Source organism: Phanerochaete carnosa, assembly GCF_000300595.1.
Source record: "Phanerochaete carnosa HHB-10118-sp unplaced genomic scaffold PHACAscaffold_7, whole genome shotgun sequence".
Classification (NCBI taxonomy): Eukaryota; Fungi; Basidiomycota; class Agaricomycetes; order Polyporales; family Phanerochaetaceae; genus Phanerochaete; species Phanerochaete carnosa.
Genome location: NW_006767634.1, coordinates 1,612,029 through 1,626,585, shown reverse-complemented (window position 1 = coordinate 1,626,585; position 14,557 = coordinate 1,612,029). Strand labels below are relative to the sequence as shown.

The 14,557-nt window shown below is 55.0% G+C and overlaps 4 protein-coding genes across 4 annotated transcripts; 3 read left to right on the top strand and 1 right to left on the bottom strand.

The window, feature by feature from the left end:
- Positions 1-420: 420 nt before the first annotated feature.
- On the top strand, positions 421-3,046 carry PHACADRAFT_259798 (uncharacterized protein). The gene is made up of 5 exons (XM_007398051.1): positions 421-629; positions 681-880; positions 937-1,233; positions 1,294-1,836; positions 1,890-3,046. The coding sequence occupies exons 1-5, from the start codon at positions 442-444 to the stop codon at positions 2,894-2,896; spliced, it is 2,235 nt and encodes a 744-aa protein (XP_007398113.1). The 5' UTR covers positions 421-441; the 3' UTR covers positions 2,897-3,046.
- A 1,269-nt stretch (positions 3,047-4,315) lies between these two features.
- PHACADRAFT_259795 (uncharacterized protein) lies at positions 4,316-5,358 on the bottom strand (the record flags this gene model as incomplete). Its single annotated transcript, XM_007398050.1, has 1 exon — positions 4,316-5,358. A coding segment is annotated over one exon (181 nt), but the record flags the coding sequence as incomplete, so codon positions are not given.
- A 794-nt stretch (positions 5,359-6,152) lies between these two features.
- Positions 6,153-8,063, top strand: PHACADRAFT_259793 (uncharacterized protein). The gene is made up of 7 exons (XM_007398049.1): positions 6,153-6,201; positions 6,273-6,475; positions 6,537-6,633; positions 6,689-7,201; positions 7,253-7,352; positions 7,411-7,625; positions 7,684-8,063. Exons 2-7 carry the CDS (start codon positions 6,301-6,303, stop codon positions 7,967-7,969), a joined length of 1,386 nt encoding a protein of 461 aa, XP_007398111.1. The 5' UTR covers positions 6,153-6,201; positions 6,273-6,300; the 3' UTR covers positions 7,970-8,063.
- A 606-nt stretch (positions 8,064-8,669) lies between these two features.
- Positions 8,670-13,359, top strand: PHACADRAFT_125136 (uncharacterized protein). Its single transcript, XM_007398048.1, has 6 exons — positions 8,670-9,412; positions 9,526-9,785; positions 9,846-10,087; positions 10,141-10,588; positions 10,647-12,391; positions 12,447-13,359. The coding sequence occupies exons 1-6, from the start codon at positions 8,779-8,781 to the stop codon at positions 12,613-12,615; spliced, it is 3,498 nt and encodes a 1,165-aa protein (XP_007398110.1). The 5' UTR covers positions 8,670-8,778; the 3' UTR covers positions 12,616-13,359.
- Positions 13,360-14,557: the final 1,198 nt, after the last annotated feature.

The following is a 14,557-nucleotide window of genomic DNA, read 5'->3' as shown; positions in this document are numbered from 1 at the left end:
GGACGGATCTAATGCTCTCATTGGAACGGCCTCCACATTTCGCTATCTCATGTGGAGAACGGATTCAAACGGGCCAGAACAGTCTGATTCCACCGCCAATTCTTGTCACGTTTTCGTAAACGACCCAGATAGCTGACCCTTACAGAGGATCCGGCCGTGAGGCTGAACCCAACGGAGGTTGCGGTTTATTTCGGCCTCTGTATCGGCTACCCTGATTTGGCAGGTTACCGATTAGATGTGGGCAAGACACGCATCATAGTCTAAGCGCGCAGGCTGTTCCAGCACCTATTTCCCAAGAACCCATGTCAACCTCATACCCCTCCAGCCGAAAGCTATAAATGCAGGCCAACTTGTCCGAGACATCCAGATCCCCTCCTCCCCCCACTAGAGAGCTCTACCTCTTTCGCTCACCTCAGCCTCTCACACTTCAACAGTGCTAGCATGCCTTCCCGCATCGACTACTACTCCACCTCCAACGGCAGTGACTATGCCCAGAACCGCAAGAGCACTGCCCTACACCCCCCTGTCGACCCCGCTGTTTATAACGGGCATGCCTCTCCTTCAACGGACAGGAATCCCGAACTTTTGGCCAAGTTCGTCGAGGCGTACGACGAACTGCAAGCCTACAGGTGCGTACCGCCGCTTCCTTCGGCAGCTACTATGCACTGACATACTTGCAGGGAAGGCAAGCCAGTAGTCGTTGACGGTCATACCCTCAGCATCCCCGCAGTTGCAGCTACTGCTCGCTATGGAGCTGCTGTGACTCTCGACGAGAAGCCCGAGACACGTGAGCGCGTTCTACAGAGTAGACGCGTGATTGTGGACAAGGTCAACACTCAGCGCAGCGTGTACGGAGTCAGCACAGGATTTGGCGGAAGCGGTGAGTTGTTCGCTCGTCTCATTTTTTCATCGACTCATCTGGAACCCTGTGCATAGCCGATACCCGCACAAACGACCCTCTCCAGCTCGGCCATGCTCTCCTCCAGCACCAGCACGTGGGTGTATTGCCGTCGCAGACCGAAACCCCCCTTCAGGCCTTGCCCCTAGGCGATCCGCTCGCTACGACGAGCATGCCAGAGGCCTGGGTCCGGGGCGCTATCCTTATCCGCATGAACTCGCTCATCCGCGGTCACTCTGGCGTCCGCTGGGAGCTTATCGAGAAGATGGGTGAGCTTTTGCGGGAGAACATCACACCACTTGTTCCCCTGCGTGGCAGTATTTCAGCTTCCGGAGGTCAGTCTTGTGCTGCTGAAGCGCAGGCGCTTGGCGCTAACCCAATCGCTTGGTTTCCAGATCTCTCCCCTCTATCGTACATCGCAGGAACTCTCACCGGTAATCCGGCGATTCGCGTCTATGATGGCCCTGCATCCTTTGGGGCGCGCCGCATTCTTCCCTCGAGCGTTGCGCTGGCCAGCCACGGCGTTGCTCCGATCCCCCTCTCTTCCAAGGAGCACCTCGGTATCTTGAACGGCACTGCGTTCTCTGCGTCCGTCGGTGCGCTTGCCCTTAATGAGGCCGTTCACCTCTCGCTGCTCGCGCAGGTCTGCACAGCGATAGCCACCGAAGCCATGATTGGCACCGTCGCCTCCTTCGACCCTTTTATCCATGACACCGCCCGTCCGCACCCTGGTCAGGTTGAGGTCGCACGCAACATTAGGGCACTCCTTGAGGACTCACAGATGGCACTCAGGCATGAAGACGAGGTCCACATTGCCGAAGACGAGGGCGAGCTTCGTCAGGATCGTTACCCACTCCGCACTTCGGCACAGTTCCTTGGACCCCAGGTCGAAGATATCCTCTCTGCACTGGATACGGTCACGCTGGAGTGCAACTCGAGTAAGTCTTTCTCATCTTATTTGCCCCGAAATGTCACTCAATATCTTCCGCAGCCACAGACAACCCCCTCATCGACGGTGAGACCGGCACTGTGCATCACGGTGGCAATTTCCAGGCCATGGCTGTCACCAATGCCATGGAGAAGACTCGCTTGTCTATTCACCATATTGGCAAGTTGCTCTTTGCCCAGTGCACGGAGCTCATCAATCCGATGATGAACCGCGGACTGCCGCCCAACCTCGCCGCCACCGACCCGTCGCACAACTACTTCGCCAAGGGTATCGACATCCACCTCGCCGCGTATGTCAGCGAACTTGGATACCTCGCGAACCCGGTCTCGTCGCACATCCAGTCTGCCGAGATGCACAACCAGGCCGTCAATTCGCTTGCGCTCGTCTCGGCTCGTTACACGATCACTGCGCTCGACGTGCTCTCTCTGCTCACAGCGAGCTGCCTCTACGTGCTGTGCCAGGCACTTGATCTCCGCTCAATGCACCACGACCTCCAGTCCTCGTTGTCGGCTATCGTTCGCGAGCTTCTGCCGAAGCACTTCCCGTCTGCGGCCAAGCACGCGGACGTCCTCCTGCCGATCCTCGAGCGTGCCGTCTTCCGCTCTCTCAATGCTACGAGCACCGCGGACTGCAAGGCGCGCATGAACAGCGTTGCTGCGTCCACCACGACGCCGCTGGTCGACTTCCTCTCCGCTGACGCCACCTTTGCCGCCGAGCTCGCGCACATCACCGGCTTCCGCGCGGAGCTCGCGCAGCGCGCTGCGGAGACGCTGATGACCCTGCGCGTACAGTACCTCGAGGGCGAGCGCGGCTCTGCGCCCGCAAGCAAGTACCTCGGCAAGACGCGCGCGGTGTACGAGTTCGTGCGCGTCACACTCGGCGTGCGCATGCACGGCATCGAGAACTTGCATGGCTTCGAGATGGGTCCTGGTGTCGAGGACGGCACGATCGGCGGCAGTATATCCCTCATCCACGAGGCCATCCGCGACGGCAAGATGCAGGGTGTCATTATGCAGCTCGTCAAATCGCTCAAGGCGGGCGAGGTGTAGAGGGCTGAGCTTGATGTTTGCGGGACTTGGACTTTTCTTTTCTTTTCTTCGGCAATGTAGTAATTAGAGGACTTGGATGTATCATTATGTGCCACCTACATGTATAAACACTAGACCAATATTTAGTTTGTCACATCATGGATACCCCTTATATTCCCAGCGTGTGCACCGCTTGCCCGACTTCAATGACAAAACACATAATCAAAATGGCTGGAATCGCCGTAGAAGACATCAATTGGGACTACAGTGAGCAGATACTACGAAATCCCATGTGTCAACTCAAAGTTAAAAGGCTGTTGCTGCCGTGCAACGACTCGACGAGACGGCATCCTGATTAGGCAGATGCCGTGGATTAGCTCTGCTCTCAGGCCGTTCTACGACTGCCACAGATGACATACGCATACACACCACATATATGTAGCTGTACTGAATATTAGAGGGTCTAGATAAATGTCTTTCAACGTAAGCTGGGTGTAACGATGTAAACACGGCTTGTAAACAAGAAAATTGTCCTAAAACTTATATTGCCCAGTGGGTATGTTCACGATAAACCGCTGTAATTATTTGTACAAATTTACTTTATCGCTATATAGGAGTACGAGATCCTAAGGCTCCTGGATAAACACTTGAGCTTGCTTTGAGCGTTGTTGGGACCTGTCTTGGAGGTGTTGATCAGCATCGTCAAGGTACCCAAGACATATTGAATCACACTCGAGACGTGCAGGCGACATCAAGACGATTGGGCACTTTCCTGATGACTCCATGATGAGAGAGGGCGGTGCAGGATCCCGGAAGCTGAGATCGTGCTTGAGGAAATGCTTCGGGAGCTGAAGGGTTTTGACAAGGCCCGCCTTCACTCAGTTACGCCTTGGGCTAGTGACGGTACCGGCCTGGAGGGGGAAGGCTCTCTCACTGTAGATAAAGCTCGCCCTAGCTCGCCACGATGGACAGGAATTTGCGGGAAGTGAGTGGCGGATTAGAGAAACCTCCAAGCACCTTGATGTGCCTCTTGAGTTGGGAGTGCCTTGTGTGTGCCTTGGTGATGTTGATCGACGTCTCCAAGATTGGTCTCAACAATTCCCAAGGCCCAGGCAAGCTAAAGTACGTCATCTAATCCAAGACACGATAAATATTTACCAGTGTCCGACCTTCGGAGAGCTATGGCCCAGCTGTCTGAAAGAGAACCTATCAGGCACGAGTGTCTTTCCGAGCAGTTCGACGTTACGCGGATCTTACGGGAGCACTCTCGGCGTGCTTTCCGATGTGCTTACATGCGCAGATGCCCGTCGTGAGACCCCTTCAGCATCCGGACATTTTCCTGACGCACTCGAAAGTGACGTCAAGGGAGAGATGCAAATAGAGTTCGGCTATGGGGACAATCAGCAGTGAATTCGGAACAAAATATTGCGCACTTACATTCCACCATATGATCAAGAGTAGCTGTGTCCCACAGATGAGTTTCCCATGCTCGGAGATTCGCTCTTGCTGTCTGACAGCTTTCGGAGAAGTATAAATATGCCTTACTGGGCAGCCTGGGGGCCAGAAGTATTACGGCTACAGGCTGCTACGATACGGTCAAGTCACGGCTTCGTCGGGTGTAAACCACGACACTGCCACTAAAAACATGTCACAAAGGCCAGCAGAAGAGGTGAGGATCATAAGACAAGCCAGACTCACCGCCGGTGTGAATCGTGAACGGCGAACGTTTAATCAATATTCGTGGCCGATGGATGTATGGTGACGTTGGGGCGGCCCAAGTGACACCGTAGCAGCGTCGGTGAAGGTACCGCGTGCTCAGATAATCTCGCGTTTCGCTGTAGCAGATAACTTACTAGTGTTCAATAGGCACGGCCTAGCGGCTTGGCTCGGCCGGCTTGATATACAAGCCGCGCCAAAAGCCTCTACTAGTCAGCATTATTTGGCCTGGCTTAGGCGATGTCGAACCTGGGGAGCTGTTTTCGTACTAAACTCGTGGCCGGTTGAGTCGGTAGGGTAGGAACGTGTATCGAGGGTATACGGATGGTCGGCACGCTGGAATGACTACTAACCATCAAAAGGCTAGGGCATGCTGGCATCCGACGGGCCCACTTTCATGCCCCAATCGTTTTGGCGTCCAGATCTCCGGCTGACCATTTGATGAGCAGAGCTTTCTCTATCTGTACCGCCCTTCCTACCGCTCTTAATCCGTTCTCCTGCAGAGGGATGTTATGTTTTGTGTAGCAAGTCCCATGGCACGGTGACAAACCTTGCTAATGGCGCGGAGGTACAGGTAGCCGATTGCTTAAGCTTGAATCAGCCACACCTCAAGGACGTTCGAAGCCAGCCTCGGGTTGTCTGGAGAAGCGCTCATCTTGAAGTACGGACAGCGAGGACGAGGCGTGCGAGTAGTATGAGGTTGTACTAGTGGTGTGAATTGTTGCATGAGCGGCCCGGGTAGAGAAGTGATGAGGACTGTTGACATATCTGAATATCTTTATACCGCACGGTTCGAGGCGTCAGTTTCCTTACTGCTACCATGCACGGTGGCTCAAATGGCAGTATGTAGAGGGGCTCTGCGACCCGCACCATGTGCATCCGCAAGATGGAAAAAAGTGAATGACTCCGGATCCGATGCAAACCCCAGCGTAGAATGACCGGGGCACATGATACCCATGTTTATCGAAGTCCCTGGAGCTTAGTCTAGGAAAAGGCTCGCGGTTGTTTTTCCTGGTGCACATGATGCAAGAGTCTTCAAAACACGTTGATGGCACATTGAGCATGTAAGATGAGATGCCTATGGAGTTTCTGCTCGGTGGTGCATGGCGTCAATCCAGCGCACTTTCATCCTAAAGGCCCAAAGATACAAATGTGTTCAGCGAGGAATTCGGTGGTCCATGTACCTCCTCAGTTTCTGCTCGCAAGATTCCATGATGGTTTGGGCGAAGACAGGTAGGCGCCAACGCTGTGCGAGCTCTCTCACCCCTTCCTTCAACCTCGCTGGCGATGGCGTAGCAAGGTTCAAATATTGCCTCTTTACACATGGTCTAGACATTCTGCAGTACTGCTTCCTGCGAAGCCCGTCCGGATTGTAGCGTCATACTAGGTCGACATTCCCAGGACCTGCACCCGTGCTCGACTCATGATATCACGATGACCAGGTGTCCACGATTACTGGATACCCTGAGCCGCACTCTCGAAGTCCACGATCTTTACATCTACTACGTCCGTCCCGCTCTGACTGGGACCTAGGCCTACTTGGTGGGTCGAATAGCCCTGGGCCGTCATTACAGTAACGGGATCCGTGCCGATCAGATAGCGCAGACTCGGTGAGTCACAATGCTGAGAGACCTATACGCTCTTGCTGACGTCTACCGTCGCACGTCTTCTCCCCTGCTAGCCGTCAGACCCTGCTCTAAGCTTAGAAGATGCAAGCGAGGAACCAGGAGGCAGAATATACGCGGACGGTGGTGATCGTCGGTGCTGGAGTTTTCGGACTGTCTACCGCGCTGCACCTGCTGCAGAGAGGGTATAGCGTGACTGTCCTTGAGAGGGCAAGTGAGGTACCTGCTCAAGATGCAGCGGGTTACGACCTCAATAAGGGTGAGCACGCTAATTGGTCGCTTGTCTTCACCCTATGTCTAACGCATTGAATGTGTTACAGTCGTGCGCTCTTCCTATGCTGATCCTTTCTACACCGAGTTTGCTCGTGAAGCTATTGACCTCTGGAGGAAGGAAGAGTGGGAGGGATGCTACCATGAGTGCGTTTCTCCTATCGCCATGTGTCGCACAAGTACGACGTTCTTCGATTCGTAGATGCGGTGTCTTCATGCCTCTTGCAACCGGAAGTCTGTATTCAAAAGAGGCTTACGAGAACGACGTCGCAGCTGGAGCCCGCATCTCCGAAGTACGCTCTTTCGACGACCTCAAGAAGGTCTTTCCGGTCGACGTCGCGACTGGTTTCGACTCCCAGAGCAGCGAGGCTGAACTCAGCGGATTCCTCAATCACGAGGGCGGTTGGGCAGAATCTGGCCGCGCTCTTGAGATACTTTTGGAGCGTGTCCGTGCGGCTGGAGCACAAGTAATAGCGGGCAAGGAAGTCTCGGAAGTATTGCGCGAGGGTGCTGCGTCTGATTCTCAGGCACCTCTTCATGTCACTGGCGTCAAGTGCACGGATGGGTCGGAATACCATGCAGCCGTGGTTATTGTCGCCGCAGGGGCCTGGACGCCAAGACTCGTACAGCGTCTGGGCGTTGAGTTTGCTGGTCCTGGGACGCAGAAGTCTGAGTATGAACCGACCCGGCATGTGGGCGTAGGCCTTGCTACTGGGTATGTACACTCACTATTTCTAGTATGCTTGTTGCTAATGACTCGTTGTAGGCAGGTTGTTGCAACGATCCAGCTTACACAGGAAGAAGCAGATCGTTATCATTCTGTTCCTATTGTACTCGACTATGGTTCGGGAATATACATGTTCCCGGTAAGAGTCCTCTCAGTCTTCACACTTCGTGATAGTTAATCATCATCCTTTGCGGCAGCCCAATGCGGACAACGTAGTGAAACTGGGCTATCACGGCAATGGCTATCTGCACCAGCCGTCGAGTTCCATGGCTTCTACTCCGCGAACGGCGCTGACTGATGGTGAAGATGGCCTGAGGATTCCTAAGGAGATGGTCAAATTGTTCAGAGGGTCCCTCAAGAGAATTTACCCGGAATTGGGCAAGAAGCCGTTTTCTGGTACGCGTCTCTGCTGGTACGTATCTCATCTGCCATCCATTGTGATGTCGGGTTGTGACATATTTGGCAAATAGGTATAATGACTCCCCAGATGATGATTGGGTCATCGGGTTCCATCCCATCACGCAGGGACTGCTCTTCGCGACGGCGGGCAGCGGGCACGCGTTCAAGTTCCTGCCCAACATCGGACGTCTCGTGGCCGACGCATTGGAAGGTAAACTTCTCCCAGAACTTGCGGCGCGCTTTTCCCTGGAGAGGACGATGAACGCGCACACATCGTCGCGTATGGGCCTGCCGATAAGGCCGCTGAAGCTGGAAGAGCTGTGCGACCAAGATGACTTGTGCGCGGGTACCGCTTGAGAAAAGGAGGAAATGAGGAAGATCGAATATTTGTATCAACTCCGTACCTGTTAGACTTGAAATTCATATGGGAGGGTACACCTTTGGTTTATTCTACTCCTAGGACAGTCCGCCACAATTTCCGCGTTTGGTAGGATCTTCGTGGCGCTCGGTGAATGCCGAAGACTACCCGAAGGACATTCAGCGTGGGTAGTCCAGGGCCATGATGGCCAAGCACTATGTCTTAAACGTTAACGCTACGAGTAAGATTATACATAGTCGTAGCGCTTTGGATCAACCCGTATCACTTAAAACTCGCTTGGGCTGCTTCCGAGTGCTGTTCATCGGAAGGTCCCCATGGCCAGATGTATCAGCTCGATTTGGATATGTCGTCAGTAGACATCCCAAGGAAAGTAAATCTTTATCCGCCTGCTGTATGGTAGTTACGCGACAGTGTAGCTGGCGCGGCATAGCGCTTTGAAGAGATTTAGCTCTGCGAAAGACCTAACCGGTGTCATTGCTGACTACGGAGGAATATTCATTCCCGTTCAGTAGACTAGTCAGTACTTTTTTGCAATATTCCCAGACGGCAAGGTCTGTGAGACGGCTGGAGCATACGTGGAACGAACACCCAAGGCAAGTCTTGGCGCGTGATGCGATCAATTCCGAAGCGGGGGCAAAAAAGTCTCAAACCCTGTTTTAGGGTCAAAATCATCTTCCTGTAAATTTGGGCGGTCGAGTCAGTTCGCGTTCACTCTTCCCCCAAAGCGTGACTCGACTCGCCAGCCCACCACCGGCTCTAGACAGAGCCAGCCGTGCTCTTCTCGACGATGAGCCTCTTACGCTGGGGCGTCCGGGCTCTGGCCCCCCGTCGACCGCATGGCACTCGACATTTTTGCCTCTCCTTGCCACATCGCCAGGCTCTAGTCCCCACCAAACCTCGTAATGCCGTCGCCAACGCAGCCGTAGGCTCCTTTGGTTCAGGCAATGACAAGGAGGTCCTCAACTCTCCTTCTGAGCTTGCGCGCAAGATCTCTGCCAAGGTTCTCCCCAACATTCCCAAGCCCAACGTGCGCAAAGTGCTCATTGTCGGCAGCGGTGGTCTTTCCATTGGTCAAGCAGGCGAGTTCGACTACTCAGGATCCCAGGCACTCAAGGCTCTCCGCGAGGAGGGCGTCGACGCCGTCCTCATCAACCCGAACATCGCGACGTGGCAGACCTCGCACGAGCTCGCGTCCGAGGTCTACTTCCTCCCCGTCACTCCGGATTATGTGGCATACGTACTCGAAAAGGAACGTCCAGATGGCATTCTGCTCACCTTCGGTGGCCAAAGCGCGTTGAATGTCGGTATCGCGCTCGACCGCATGGGTGTTCTGGAACGTCTCGGTGTGCAGGTTTTGGGTACCCCGATCAGGACCTTGGAAGTTTCTGAGGATCGCGATCTATTCGTTCAGGCACTCAAGGGTGAGCAGCTTGTCTTTCTCTCGGTCTCACGGTCGCAGAAGCATTATCTTTGCCTTTAAGCTGTGTCACGTGATCGCATTTTTAAACTATCCTGCTAACTTGCTGCACTGCAGAGATTGATATTCCTGCCGCCCAGTCTACTGCTGTCTCTTCGGTCAACGATGCCCTCGCTGCTGCTGAGAAAATTGGTTATCCTGTCATCCTTCGGTCCGCGTTCACCCTCGGTGGTCTTGGCTCTGGCTTCGCGAACGATCCTGAGGAGCTCCGGGACTTATCCGCCAAGTCTCTCAGTCTATCACCTCAGGTTCTGATTGAGCGTAGTATGAAGGGCTGGAAGGAGCTTGAGTACGAGGTTGTTCGCGATGCTGCCGATGTGCGCCAACATTACTCTCTCACGGGGTCCTCTGGCTGACCCGCCAATTCTTCATCATAGAACACGATTATCTGCTGCAATATGGAGAATTTCGACCCGCTCGGCACGCACACCGGTGACTCCATTGTCGTTGCGCCCTCGCAGACTCTTCCGGACGACGAATACCACATGCTTCGCACTGCTGCTCTCAAGGTCATCCGCCACCTCGGTGTCATCGGCGAGTGTAACATTCAGTATGCGCTCAACCCGACTAGCCGGGAGTACTGTGTCATCGAGGTCAATGCTCGGCTGAGTCGTTCCAGGTAAGTTCACCTCTTCTGTGGGTAACATGCTTGGCTAACATGTTACTCTAAAGTGCTCTGGCATCCAAGGCTACTGGCTATCCTCTTGCATATACCGCTGCGAAGATCGCTCTTGGTCACACTCTCCCTACGCTCCCTAACGCTGTCACGAAGACCACCACTGCATGCTTCGAACCGTCCCTCGACTACATCGTCACCAAAATCCCGAAGTGGGATCTTGCGAAGTTCACGCATGTCGGGCGTGAAGTTGGCTCTGCGATGAAGAGTGTCGGTGAAGTCATGGCTATCGGTCGCACGTTCGAGGAATCTCTGCAGAAGGCTATCCGTCAGGTCGATCCGCGGTGGCGCGGCTTCGAGCCGTACGTCAAGTGCGAGACCAATGAGGAGATGGACAGCATGCTCCAAAAGCCCACTGACATGCGTCTCTTCGTTATCGCGTACGCCATGTACGAGAAGGGTTACGACGTCGACAAGGTTCATGAGTTGACCAAGATTGACAAGGTTGGTCTGTTCCGTCCTACAGTGCATACTGTTACTGACCTTTTATTCCTTTCCCAAGTGGTTCCTGTATAAGATTGAGAACATTGTCAATACTGTCAACGAGCTGAAGGCCATCGGTTCTCTCGACGGCGTCTCCACCGAGCTCATGAAGAAGGCCAAGTGCCAGGGCTTCTCTGACTCGCACATAGCTTCCCTCGTCAACAGCACCGAGGGCGAGGTCCGCGCTCGCCGCAAGTCCTTCGGCATCACTCCCTTCGTCAAGCGTATCGACACTCTCGCTGCCGAGTACCCTGCACACACCAATTACCTGTACACCACCTACAACGCCAGCGAGCACGACGTCGAGTTCGACGAGCATGGCACCATGGTCCTTGGCTCTGGTGTGTACCGCATTGGCAGTAGTGTCGAGTTCGACTGGTGTGCTGTCACCTGCGCGCGCAGCCTGCGCAACATGGGCAAGCGCACGATCATGATCAACTACAACCCCGAGACCGTCTCGACCGACTTCGACGAAGCTGATCGCCTGTACTTCGAGGAGCTTGGCTGGGAGCGTGTCATGGATATCTACGAACTCGAGGGCGCTGAAGGTGTTGTCGTTAGCGTCGGTGGCCAGCTCCCTCAGAACATTGCTCTCCGTCTCAAGCAGTCTGGCGTGACTGTTCTCGGCACCGATCCCGAGAAGATCGACAGCGCTGAGGACCGCCACAAATTCTCGTCCGTCTTGGACAGCATCGGTGTCGACCAGCCTGAGTGGGCTGAAGTCTCTTCTCTCGAGGCTGCCAAGGAGTTTGCTGAGCGCGTCGGCTACCCTGTCCTTATCCGGCCCTCGTACGTTCTCTCCGGTGCGGCCATGAACGTTGTCTACGAGCCCGAGGCGCTCGAGCACAACCTCTCAGCTGCCGCCTCCGTTTCTCCCCTGCACCCCGTGGTCATTACCAAGTTCATCGACAATGCCCAGGAGATTGACGTTGATGCTGTCGCACACAAAGGCAAGCTCCTCATCCACGCCGTCTCTGAGCACGTCGAGAATGCCGGTGTCCACTCTGGTGACGCGACACTTGTCCTGCCGCCCGTCAGCCTCACCGAGACCGACATGGCCCGTCTGAAGGAAATCGCGGTCAAGGTTGCAGCAGCCTTCGAGATTTCCGGCCCGTACAACATGCAGGTCATCAAGAAGCCTGCAGAGGACGATAAGGAGTCCGAGTTCAAGGTTATCGAGTGCAACCTCCGCGCATCGCGATCGTTCCCCTTCGTGTCCAAGGTGCTCGGATACAACTTTGTCGAGTACGCCTCCGCAGCAATTGCCGGCGTCAACATCCCCGAGCCGGTCGACGCCATGGCAGAGAAGCGCGACTACACTGCGGTCAAGGTCGCACAGTTCTCGTGGACGCGTCTCGGTGGTGCGGACCCATTCCTTGGCGTCGAGATGGCGAGCACCGGTGAGGTCGCGTCGTTCGGCAAGGACATCCACGAGGCGTACTGGGCCGCGCTCCTCAGTACGAACGGCTTCAAGATCCCGCGCTTGCACTCGGGCGTACTCCTTGGCGGCGACGTCACGAAGCCTGAGATGCGCACCGTCGCGAAGGGCCTCGCGGACCTCGGCTTTAAGCTGTACTGCTCGTCGCCCGTCGTCGAGGAGTTCCTGAACGGCATCCCGTACGTCTCGGCCAAGCGTATCATCTTCCCCACGCGCGACAAGCGCAAGCTCCGCGAGGTGTTTGACGAGTACGAGATTGAGTGCGTCTTCAACCTCGCCAAGGCCCGCGGAAAGGACCTGGTGGACGAGGACTACGTCGCGAGGCGGTGAGCTGCCTTACTGTTTGTCGCACGCCGCGCATATGCTGACTGTCACCTGCAGAAACGCTGTCGACTTTGGTCTGCCGCTCCTCAACAACGCTCGCTGTGCGCAGCTGTTCGTAGAGGCCCTTGCAAAAAAGATACCCCAGGGCGGCTTAAGGAAGTATACTGAAGGAAAGATCCCCTCCGAGGTTCGCTCGTGGCGCGAGTTTGTTGGCAAGCGTGCGTAAATGCTCGCTTGTCCTTGCGTTAGGAAACAAACTGCAGAAGCTATTGATTTGCTGTGCTTCATCCTTACTGAGCATCAAAAGTATTCATAGAGTGGCGACGAGCTGTCGCTTGTACTTCTAGTACCTTCTATCTCCAAGTTGCTTGGACATCTCAATGGATCTTAATGGACTGAGTATGCCGTTCATTAGACTGGATGAGAGGCATCTACAGGTATGAAATATAACGAGGAATGTTCAATCAAGGGGTATAGACGGTAGCAGAAGGGCGCCATGTAACAGTACCAATATACCACCTCTCCAAGACTTATTCGAGCTGCACCTTGAATGAGCCGCTGGGCTGCCCATCTGCGCGACCCTTGCCCTTTCCTTCTGACGCGATAGGATCAGCTTCCTCCTTCACAGTATCTGGCAAGGGCTCGTTCGCATCATCTTCAACGTCTGTGTCGCTATCCGTGCCCACTTCCATGTCCACATCCATTTCTATATCCTCGTGATCGGAAGAAGAGCTGTCGTCGTTTGGGTTCGCCCAAAACGGGAGCGTCCTCATCGAGAAAGTGGCCGGTTGAGTCGCCGTTTCGCCGCTCTTATCGTCACGCACTTTGTCTTCGATCATAGCTATCAGCATGGCATCAACCTCGTCCTGCGGGTCCATGAGCCCTGCACAGATAGCAGCCTCTGCCATAGCCTCTGCTTCCTCCCGCAGCTGCTCTTCGAGTGCGAGTATATCAGAAGGCGTAGACTCTGCCTCCGTGTCAGGAGGTGACTGAGCGTCCTCTAGCATACATTCGACGTCGAAGGAGTCCTCCTCGTCCTGCAGCTCGTCGGACTTCCGCTTCCTGGACTTCATGGACTTGTCTGCAGTCTTCGGCTTTCCACGAAGCCACTTCTTGCGCAACTCTTCAGGCAGATGCGCCAATGTAAGCGGCACTACTTCACCTGATAGATACTCCGGACGTGGGTCCAAATTGACGTCGCGGGGCACCTGACGAGCCAGAGGCGGGCCTCTGCGCGTCGCGACCCCTTTTCTGACCAAGGTGGGCGATTTCGAACGGCCAGACGTGCACGTTGATGCCGGCAGAGGGAAGCCATGCCGAAAACTGGTCATTGTGGGCCGTCTAACAGTGGGGTTGAACGAACGAGCAGTTTCGTCTGTGCGCATCGCCGCTTGCTCCCGGTCCATCAAGCCAATCCTCCGCCGGTTCTCCTCCGTCTGGGTTGCAAGAGAAGCCAAGGTATCTGCCTGATATTGCCTGAGCTTCTCGTTGAGCTTGTCGGTGGGAACAAGAAACTTGCGACCTTCGGATCTGTCCATGATTGGCGTCATATGCTTCGTATTCTGGCGTCGACCTTTTGAACTACCAGCCTCAGGGCTAGGGCTCGGGGTGCGACTTAGGGCCTGAGGATTGGGGGTAGGAGTACGAGTTAGAGGTTTGCCGCGCCTGGGGATCGTGCTTGGAGGTGGCATAGGTGACGATGAGGTCGACGGACGAGATGGGATGGTACTAGCTTGAGCTCTGCCTGAGACAGGTGAAGCAGGATTCTCCTTGTTACCCTTGGACGGCGTAGAGCTGGATGGAGGCCTAGTTCCCGAAGACGACGCTTTGATTGGAGCATTGCTCCCAGACGACGGATAATTCTCTTGTCTTACAGAAGGTCCAGCGGTCGTAGCGAATGATACCGATGGCACAGCGCGACTTGTACTGCCTTCTGGCTGTTGTATTCCAACCGCCGTTAAGTGCTCAGGCTCCGGGTGAATATTCAGGGGTCGCTGCTCCTCGTCGCTAGAGTCTGATGTGTCTCTGTGCTTGATCCGCCTCTTCTTCGCAGGGGCAGGGTTCAGCTCAGGTTGGCTCCTGCTGAAACCAGGATGCCACGGGTTACGTCCCCGCTTCTCACCCGTAGGACGATGAACATACGCCGGTGGACTAGGCCGAGAGGGCTC

What these genes read in the sequence shown, in the direction of transcription:
- PHACADRAFT_259798 (XM_007398051.1), top strand. Translation starts at nt 442, where the DNA reads ATGCCTTCCCGCATCGACTACTACTCCACCTCCAACGGCAGTGACTAT. An exon ending in GACGAACTGCAAGCCTACAG is followed by an intron (nt 630 to 680) that starts GTGCGTACCGCC and finishes ACATACTTGCAG; the next exon opens with GGAAGGCAAGCCAGTAGTCG. An exon ending in CAGTATTTCAGCTTCCGGAG is followed by an intron (nt 1,234 to 1,293) that starts GTCAGTCTTGTG and finishes CTTGGTTTCCAG; the next exon opens with ATCTCTCCCCTCTATCGTAC.
- PHACADRAFT_125136 (XM_007398048.1), top strand. Translation starts at nt 8,779, where the DNA reads ATGAGCCTCTTACGCTGGGGCGTCCGGGCTCTGGCCCCCCGTCGACCG. An exon ending in TTGTTCGCGATGCTGCCGAT is followed by an intron (nt 9,786 to 9,845) that starts GTGCGCCAACAT and finishes TCTTCATCATAG; the next exon opens with AACACGATTATCTGCTGCAA. An exon ending in GAGGACTACGTCGCGAGGCG is followed by an intron (nt 12,392 to 12,446) that starts GTGAGCTGCCTT and finishes TGTCACCTGCAG; the next exon opens with AAACGCTGTCGACTTTGGTC.
- PHACADRAFT_259793 (XM_007398049.1), top strand. Translation starts at nt 6,301, where the DNA reads ATGCAAGCGAGGAACCAGGAGGCAGAATATACGCGGACGGTGGTGATC. An exon ending in GGCGTAGGCCTTGCTACTGG is followed by an intron (nt 7,202 to 7,252) that starts GTATGTACACTC and finishes GACTCGTTGTAG; the next exon opens with GCAGGTTGTTGCAACGATCC. An exon ending in CGGGAATATACATGTTCCCG is followed by an intron (nt 7,353 to 7,410) that starts GTAAGAGTCCTC and finishes CCTTTGCGGCAG; the next exon opens with CCCAATGCGGACAACGTAGT.